The 10,033-nt window shown below is 35.6% G+C and overlaps 1 protein-coding gene across 1 annotated transcript in view; it reads right to left on the bottom strand.

Annotated features, from left to right (window-relative positions):
* Positions 1-1,174: 1,174 nt before the first annotated feature.
* The window catches only part of galnt1 (polypeptide N-acetylgalactosaminyltransferase 1), a 77,373-nt gene continuing 68,514 nt past the window's right edge, over positions 1,175-10,033 (bottom strand). Inside the window, exons 11-12 of the mRNA XM_031903409.1 lie at positions 9,134-9,268; positions 1,175-4,846 (exon numbers count right to left, since the gene is read on the bottom strand). Coding sequence (XP_031759269.1) covers positions 4,700-4,846; positions 9,134-9,268 — 282 coding nt within the window. The 3' untranslated portion in view covers positions 1,175-4,699. The remainder of the gene's footprint in view (positions 4,847-9,133; positions 9,269-10,033) is intronic.

Below are 10,033 nucleotides of genomic sequence, written 5' to 3'. Positions count from 1 at the left end.
CCACGTCGTAAATTCAATTCATCCCTAGTTAGATATTTATTTTGTGCTGAAAAAGCAAATGCCATCTCATTGTTTATCTTAGACAATGTTACTTGGTAAAGCCAAGATACCACGTTGTCACAGAAGGGGCCACTGGATCTATCATGGCAGCGCCTGTTCCCACAGTTACAAACACTTGTATGTATAGCACTGCCCCCCCCCCCTCCCATGGAATTCAAAGCTTACTTTAAAACAGGGTATTTGGGGGTTTAAATATTTGTATAGATTTACAGGTGTGCAAGCCATAGATTTGCTTAAGGGAATTCCCTCCAAGCTACAGATCTGCACCCAGACCACGTTGTTCCTTGTGCTCTCCTTTACTTTGCACTTCATCTTTCGGTCTCAGGGAGGGAGCTCCTGGTGCGGGTATCCATGTTGTGACACATACTGTATGTGCATAATGAGCGAGTGCCACAACTTGTTCATTATGCACATAGTTGTGATGTATGAGGGTGTGTGACGAAGGCACATCCACTACCCCTATATCAGGCACATAAAGAGCGAGTGGGGGAGAGTTGCTCATTATGCACATATGTGCCAAACAACATAGCCTAGCGCTGGCAGGGTCTATTTTTTTTTTTTTTTTAAAAACCCCAATTGTTTCATGTAATTTTAATTATTTGATTAAAATTGAGTCTATGAGAGATGGCCTTCCTGTAATTTGGAGTTTTCTGGATAATGGATCCCATATACCTGTATACTAAAAAGCTGCTTAGAATTACATTTGCGGTCATTTGGGCACTGAACCCCGTTAACTGTGAGTTGCATTATTATGTTCTAGTGCTGCAGCACATCTGTCTGGGTGAAACAACTTACATTCAGTTATTCTGGTGCAGGAATGAAAAATATGGATGGCTGACTGGATGCAAACTTGATCTTTTTCAATAAAAATTTAAAGTTATAAAAAAAAGAAAAATATGAACAAGGATTACGGGAAGCAAAGAACATTTTTATAAATCATTTACTTGTCTTAAATCCTTCTATTGAAGCAGTTCTCAAACCTCCCCAAAGAAGCTGAGCGGTTATAGTGTAGGTAATTCTGATTGATCTGTTGGAGTGGGGGCTCAAGGCACATTTTGAAACCATTACTCCTAGGCGTAAACCAACAACAATAAATGAATGAATTCACACGTTATGTTTTCGACTGCCTTTTATTCCAAAAAACATCTGTTATAAAAATTACTATACCAGAATTGTTTTCAGATCACTTTTTTGTTTATTAATGAAATGCATGTTAGCCAACTTCATGTCAATGTGCCCAAAATTGTATGTCAAAGTGAATGTAATCTTTTTTGATATTAAAAGCTACAGAAAAATATTTATATCCCAACATTTTAACAGTTTACAATAAACCCTGCCCATTATTTAATTTTACACATGAAAAAATGTCACCAGGAAAAATGTGAAGTAGAGGAATAGTTAGATTTTTATCACTTTGCTGCGACTGGGCCTGCTACACACTGCTCTGCAATCTGTTGCAAGTCCTACTGGCATTAAAAGGTTAGTACTGTGGAAGTGGCTGATAGTAGCATATAAGGCAGGATCTATCATCTTGCAAACAATAAGAAGCATCTACAGCAATCTGTTGTTTACAAATTCCATTATATTACATCTGACAAGTATATATAAATTAAAAAGGGTTTGATATCCCAACCTTCATAATTCCATTTCCATTCATTTTTGGCAGTCCTTTAAACAGTGAAAAATACAAGAACATTTGCGCTGCTAAACACAATGGTAAGTGAATTAAAAAGACAAAAAAAACCCCCCCACATGCTTATTGATTTGTAAAATAAGAATGTTTGAAAAAAACATACATTTAACAGACAAAAAAAAAAGACAACAGATTGCAGAACTTCCCCCATAAGTAACGCCTTCATTTGAAATAAAACAGATAAAACACAGAGCATTTTAACAAAACTCATTTTGTTTTGTACATTTTAATTGTGACGGTTTCAAAAAGTAGATTTAAAGAAACTTCTGAAATGTAAACAATTTGGCAATCTATTCAGAGTGCAACATTCATTACTTGAATGCATGAATTTAATGTGAAATTTGCCTCACCTTGATATATCTGTTGTTTTGCTTTAACCCAGAAACATTAAGTGTTGGTGCTGATTCATTTTAAAACTGTACAGAGGGTATGGCTAGAATACAATTTTAGCCACTCAAAGAGAAATGCCTTGATTCTAAACTGTTGGTTTGTTAGGTAGTGTGAAACTTTGGTGCATTTATATGCTGTATATGCACTGGCCTACAGGCACAATCCAATGTACAACAGTCATAGGGGTATATTAGATTCAAATTATGTCATAAGAGGTTTATGGACCCCTTTGGGCAGGCTTTGGCCTGTACATAAACTGCCAAGATTGGATGCCACCCTCCAAGGCATTTTTATTCTGCGATCTTACAGATCAGCATTGCTTCTGCATACTGATGAACAAGTTTTATTTTTCTCAGCAGAATTAGGAGAATCTAGGGTATTCTAAAGAATAAGCCAATATTTATTAATGTGATTGAAATTCTGAATAAAAGAAATTTTTTTTTTAACTATGTTAATTTCCTATGGCTAAAGGTGCATGGGCTTTTAAGCAAACAAATCAGACTACTGACAGCCATTACCCCTTCATATGAGTGGGGAAGACATGGCCTATGCCTGTAGAAGGGGATTGCTTTAAAAGCCAACTACTGGGTTCCAAAGAATTCTCTACATGCTGACAAAGAACATATTTACCATTCCCATTCCAGTTGTCACTAAGCACTGGCATCGGAATTACCATAGATCTCCACACAAAGATCCAAAACCCCTGTGCACCATTAGCTTACAATGTCACTTGAGTTACATAACTCCCCTTCTAAACCTCTTTTTGCAAGATGTAACAAACTTCTACGAGACAATTGTTTTGATATGCATAATATATAATATACCTCATTGCCACACATGATCCCTTATGATTCATCTACTTGAATCCATATTACCAAGTTGTTTTAAAATTAATTAAATAAGCACCATGTTCAAGTCATATGCAATTAAATGACAAAAAGTACCTTTTTTCTTTGTATTCAGTATTGCACAATAAATCTCTGCAGGGCATAACTACTGATGATCCGGCAGCAGTGCACCAACTGAAACTAAAGCCCAATTTATGCATAGGTGCCACTTTAGATACATGTAAGTATACATTCAAACAAACTTCCTCTGTCATTTCCTATGTGAAAATATAGGAATCTAAACATTAGTGCTACGAAGAGAATGTTTGCCAAGTAGCAGCAATAAGTATTTTTAGGGTAGAAACTAAATAAAGCCCTGGCTCGGCATATGATAAATATGGGGGATGATAAGAAGGCATATTCTGAATGGTGACTTATTGTATCACTAACCTACACTACAGTAGGCAACACAAAATGATACTAGGATTTATACAATGGCCTTCATACATTTATTTATAAGTCAGGCTCACTTGTATAGATGTTATACATTTTCCTTTAGCAGCAAAGAGGGCACATCATTTTACAAGCTATACAGGCAATGCGTTTTTCCCTCTTTCAGCTTTTCCAGAACAAAACATTGCCACCAACCAGCACTATTCAGGATTCCTAACAATAATGCTTTCTACAGCCGTCACTGGTGAATATAAACTAAAGTAAAGGTTACAACATATTAGTCAGTGCATATAAGCCTCTCTCCTATATAATAAATGAGATATATGTTTTATTGATCCCTCCAATAAATTAAAATTGTTGTTGCATGGAATAGTCCACTAGAGAAAATTCCAAGTATGACAAAAACCTGCATTTCTACGGTTTATCTAATATGTTGTACACATAAAAAAGGTCAGGTGAAGCAATGTTTATGCTGCAGAGTGGGGTTAAGAAAACCTTTAAGGTGTAGCAAACATACATTAAAAACAAACTTGATTTGTTATTTCCCCAACAAACAAAAAATTCAGCCCATCTCCATTTGTAAAAATTATGATTGCCATCATGAAAAATATATTCTACTATTTGCTATCAAGCAACTGAAACAAAGGTGATCTGTTACTGGTTATTGTCTTAGCAGAGGTATAAAATCTACATATAAATCAGATATTCTACTATAACAAATTGTACTTTTGAGATATGTGATTTTGAAACTCCTTTGAAACCCTGTTTTTGCACGTAGGAACTTTTTGTGCAAATCTGCGTTGGATTATTTGATTCTGCCGTTTAGGTACTGAACATTCTGTCCTTGGAATATGGCGTGCTTTTGCAGTGATATTCCCAGCAGCGTGAATTTAAAGAATCAAATATTCAATTGAGGGTCCTGATGTGCAATATATACTGATATGCAACTCTCCCAAAAGCCAACAGGATGGTTCACGAAGTCTTTAAATCTTTGCCTTGACAATTCCTTGATGAGAGAGACTGATTCTCCTTGTAAACTTTAATGTGCACAGTTATGATACAAAGTGTGCCAGTTTACATCCTCTAAGGGGTGGGCTTGGTTTCAGCTACTGATAAGCCCCTAGGTAGGTATTCTGAGCTGATTTGTGCCCCCCTGTCCTACAGTTGCAGAAAACAGTTTCCTTCTCAGGATACTAAGGGATGTGCAAGTCACATGTGCAGAGGTAGCGCAGTCATCATTTTTTAAACGTGTTTTTATTTTCCATCAAGTAAGAATTTAAAAATTCTCTGGGAGTGTGACATTGCGCAGCAGCCACTGCTGAGAACGGCTCCCACTGCAATCTCTGATGCTGGGTACTTGGCTGTCCTCCTCTGCAGCTTTGTCCAAACACTGGTTACTATTCACATGCACCAGTGTTAGTTTCTGGAAGAAATTAGATTAAAAAATAAATATTTATTAAAAACGCAAGACAAAATATACACAAAGCATAATAGCTTAGGATTTTTAAAGACATAATTAACTAAGTACCACTCCTATGCAAACCAGGTAAGTAAGTTACAACTTAATATATATACAGCTGAATGAATATTACATATTTAGTTAATTGTGTGAAAAGTAGCGAACCACTATTGCAGGCATACATGTGAAAAACTAGTAACATTCTTTTTTTATGTATTTTTTTTTTTTTAATACACTGATTTTAGGGCTTTCTTTGCTTTAAGGGCTCTGGCACACGGCGTGACAAATCTCCCTGTTCGCGGGCGACTTATCTCCCCGAAATGCTGGTGGGATGGCATACGCGGCGGCGTGATTTCAGTGAAATCGCAGAAGTTACCTTGAGAGGAAACTTCTGCGATTTCACTGAAATTACGCCGCCATGTATGCCATCCCACCAGCCAAGGGAAAGCTCTTCACCCATATCTCTGCCAAAAGATTCCCTGCTGTCACTGCCTCATTCAATGCAGCATTAGGTTGCCTTTAAAATGCCATCTCAGATTGTTAAAGGTTGATTGATCATTGCTTTTACCTTCAGGTTAACAGTTAGTAGGTTATAGAATGGCCTATGCTTAGCAACTTTTCTGGTCTCCATTTTTTATTTTATGTAGTTTTTAAATTTGCCTTCCTCTTCAGACTTTTTTTCCTAGGTGTCACTGACCCCAGCAGCCATAATATTATTGCTCTGTGAGGCTACAATTCTATTGTTATTACTAAACTTTCCATTTTTTTAAACCACTGCATGGTTGCTAGGTTAAATTGGACCCTAGAAACCAAATTGCAGCTGAAATCCCAAACAAGAAAGCTGCTGAACAAAAATCCAATTAATTAAAAAACTGCAACTAATAAAAATGAAGACAACTGCAAATTGTCTCAGAATAGCATTCTCTACATACTACACGTTAATACATACTAAAAGTTCATTTAAAGGTAAATTACCCGCAGTTCTCCGGAGTTAAATTTGTGCTACCATGGTCATCAAATCTGCTGCAAATGCTTTCCCATTAGCTATAATGTAAATCTCTGGTGGGACAACACAGGGTTATATGCCATCACCCTAAATGGTGCTAAAGCATACCAGGGTTATAAGACATTATACTTGAATAGATCCAGTCAGTATGAGTTAAACAATCAAAACAAACATATGATTGGCCAATACAAATATATTAAATCATACTTTCTTGCTCAGATTAGAAGCACTTCAGCAATATTAAAATATTCTGTTTTTGGGGAATGCAACTGTTGGTCTATAAATGCAGAGCTATGCCTTTTTACAAAGGATGAACTTGGAGAACCAGCAGTTATTTTAATTGCACTGGAATGAAAGGAAAAAAATTTGGAGGCATCTGTTCACATTTGTATAAAAGGTGCTGCCTGGCAAGCGCCACAGTGAATCAGCTATGTGGGCTTTATGCCACGTTAGCACTCAGCCTGACATAACTTGGCAAGGACTTGCCACCTTCATAATTAAAAAGGACATATTAGAGGTGTGTTAGTTCTCACACTGTGGCATGATAAAAATGAACTGAGCCCAAGGCTACACTAAAGGTTCTGCTGTCTGCTAAACTAACAGGATTTGAATTTTTTTTATAGGCAAATTAAAGCTACACAGGTACCAGGGAACAGAGTAAAATTTGCATGACTTCATGGGTTATGTGTTTACATAAATTAGTCACATCGGTTTAGACCGTACAAAACCGCAGCTAAAAATACTGAAGCCCACCCAACTACCCATGCTGCACAAAAGAGAATTATGCTCAGTTATGGCTAATTTTATAGAGGCATGAAACAGGAACTATTATTAGAATTTCTTTGGTTGTTAGCAACAAAAATCACTGCTGCCTTGTATCATCATTGCTTAATAAAGAAACAGGAACACAGCTAACAAAAGTTCATACCCCTTCTACCTAATTCATTAACAAGCTGTGTCAGAAAAAGTCAACGTTTCTATTATTCGGTAACAAGATATATATTGTAAACCCTTTATAAACATATTTTAGGGGATCTTTTTTCCCACACAGACTAGAACAAAGGAGAAAACTCCATGTATTTAGAACAGAAACATTTTAACCTAAAGCAATACAAATAGTTTGTGCTTTAATTGCAGTGTATATGTGTGCGATATAAAATTCCTTTTATGTTTCAATGGGGCTTAGATTTCTTCTACAGGCAATATATCAATATTAGAAATCTATTTATCTGTGTAACTTAAACACATTAAATATTTGACTATTATATACACTGTGAAATTGTCAAGACAGAGTCAAGACTCTGAGAAAAGCCACAATCTCAGATGTGTCTTATGTCACAGAACTTTTATGTCACCAATAAACCCTGCAGGGACACTTATAGGTTCATAAGACAACAAGTTTTGACCACTTCAAGTTACACAGCTCTACAAAGCAGCAGGACCTGTCAGTTGAACAACACCCAGCTTGTGGTAGGTCACCCAGCTTCTGTAGGTCTTTTTAGTCAGAGTTACAAGCAAGGCTTTAAATACCAATGAAGATATGGAACTTAGAACTGAATTTTTAATGCAACAAATTAGAGATTTCTGCAGAAATCAGTTAAATAAACTGCGAGTAACAAGGATTTCCCTTAAATGGAAGTATTTGAACATGCAGTGATTATAACTTAACGAATGTGAGAGCTCAAATAAACGATTTCTATATTTTTGTTTTACTGGTCCTTTAATTTGCATTTCGAATTTAAAAAAAAATCCCAAAAGATCACATTGAAAAGTTTTCTTATAAATAATGTAATTTTTGTAGAAGTGTTTTGGGAGGGTGGAAGGCCACTTACTGGTTTGATTCAGTGTATCTGTATGCTTTATTCATCCTGTTAGCAATATCGGTTTAGGAAGCTACCACAGCCTTCAATTTTAGAAAAGTAATAATCACACAAAAGATATATCAGACTCTACAGTCCAGCTTATATAAAGGAGATAAACAATTCTAACACTGGACATCATTTACAAAAAATGAGGACAAAGTCTTAATGGCATTCAAGGGTAAGTACTGCAATTCAATGTATCAGGTACATTCATACATCAACTGCCCGAAAGAAAGATGACATTGTGAATTGCCAGACAGCTAAAAGATCAATTGAATGACATCAATTGCAATAGAGACAGAAAGCAATTACACACCGTCAGCTTCCTTAAAGGGCACTTGTCTCACATCAGCAAAGAAGGTGGTTACACTCACCATATACATGCAATCTGAAGTGTACGTTTGATACTTTCACCAGTGACATGTATTGATACATAATAGAAGTATCAAAAAATATTACTGCGACATAAGGATATATAATTTTAGAAAAAAGTGTTGTTTATCTTCCTGTAACCTCGATATACAGCTCTGTTTTCAGAAAAGTTGGCACAATGTTCAAAATATACACTTCAAAGGGAATGCAATGAGTGCAATTTTTTACAGTGGCCCAACTGTTTTGGAATCAGGGCGACACTGGAAGAATCGAGCCTGTAAAAACCTTGAACCTTTGGATGATTTGGCCTCCTAGGAATATATGGGAGCCTGTTAGGAACCATATGTAGATGCACAAACAGGTGCTTTACAGTCAGCTCTAGCTAATATCCATCAGGGCCCAAAACTTTTTACAATCCACCTGTTGACACTGTGACAGCACAGGGTTTATATAGACTTTGTGAAAGTAGCATATGTCATAAAAAACATATGAGCATAGGCATTACCAGTTTACTAGTGTATACGTATAGAAATATCTGTTCACAGCACAGAAAACAAGATCTTTGCCAAATAGTTGGTTCTGTCTTCAAGGCTATAGTTGACGAAACCAAGGCTATACATGTGGGTGAATCTGCACACACAAAATGTATTCCTTATTACCTACTTTTCTTAAACAGTGGGAGATCACTTTGAGGCAAATGCAAAAGGGAGATAGACCCCAGTGTTTGTTCAAACAATGTTTTGGGGACGTGCCCCTAAATCCCAGGTCCACATACACAGATATCACTATAAAAATGTGCAAAGTCACTTTATTTGCATTTACTATTATTTATTTTTATTAAAATTCTTAATATTTTCATTCATGTGATTAACATTAATTGTTCAGTGGTCAATTCTCAAATCATATGGTATCATATGATTTTTGGATATAATTAATATACTCTATATATAAGTCAAAATATTTGGAGATAATCGTGGGTTACAACATTCTATCATCATCAAGGATACCTACCACTGGATCATACTCCCATAACTGATTGCCTCTTAAGTGGTGACACTTTAGCATTATGACTGGACCATTAAGTTTAGAGACATCTAAACATAAATCATCTGTTCGTATTTCTTTGCTGGCTGTATAGGAGAAAACCTTGGGAGAGGATAAAAGAAAAAAAAGTCAGAATAGGTCAGGTTTAATGTTACTGAATGTTGAAAAGCAGACATTTAATAAATCAATGACATGCCTCCAACAACTGAAATATAAATCAATTAAATATACAAGTTAAATACAAATTCAATTATTGAACAATATTAGTACAGTTATAACACTTTTTCTGATCTTAGAGACAGAACTATATAAACATAGTTGTGGCATCACTTAAAAGGGTTGTTCACCTTTAAATTAACTTTTATTGTTATAGAATGGCCAATTTTAAGCAATTTTTTTTAAGCAATTTTTTTCACTTGGCCTTTGCTATTTATTATTTTATTCTATAGTTTTTAAATTATTTCTCTTATTTTGACTTATCCCAGATTTAAAATTGGGGTCACTGACCCCAGCAGCCAAAATACTATTGCTCTGTGAGCTTACAACTTTATTGTTACTTTTTATTACTTATCTGTCTAATCTAGCCCTCTCCTATTCCAGTCCCTCATTTAAACCACTCCCTGGTTGCGAAGATAATTTGGATCCTAGCATCCAGATAGCTGCTAAAATTCCAAACTGGAGAACTGCTGAACAAAATAATTAAAAAAAACACAATTAATAAAAAGTAAAGACCAATTGCAAATTGTCACAATATTACTCTCTACATTGCTCTAAAAGTTAACTCAAAGGTGAACATCTCCACCCAGAAACAATTTTTGCATAATAAAATTTATTTTTGTATTTGTTAATTACAAATTGCCAGCACTT

Source organism: Xenopus tropicalis, chromosome 6, assembly GCF_000004195.4.
Source record: "Xenopus tropicalis strain Nigerian chromosome 6, UCB_Xtro_10.0, whole genome shotgun sequence".
Classification (NCBI taxonomy): Eukaryota; Metazoa; Chordata; class Amphibia; order Anura; family Pipidae; genus Xenopus; species Xenopus tropicalis.
The sequence above is the reverse complement of the archived record's forward strand: the minus strand, read 5'-3'. Positions and strand labels throughout refer to the sequence as shown.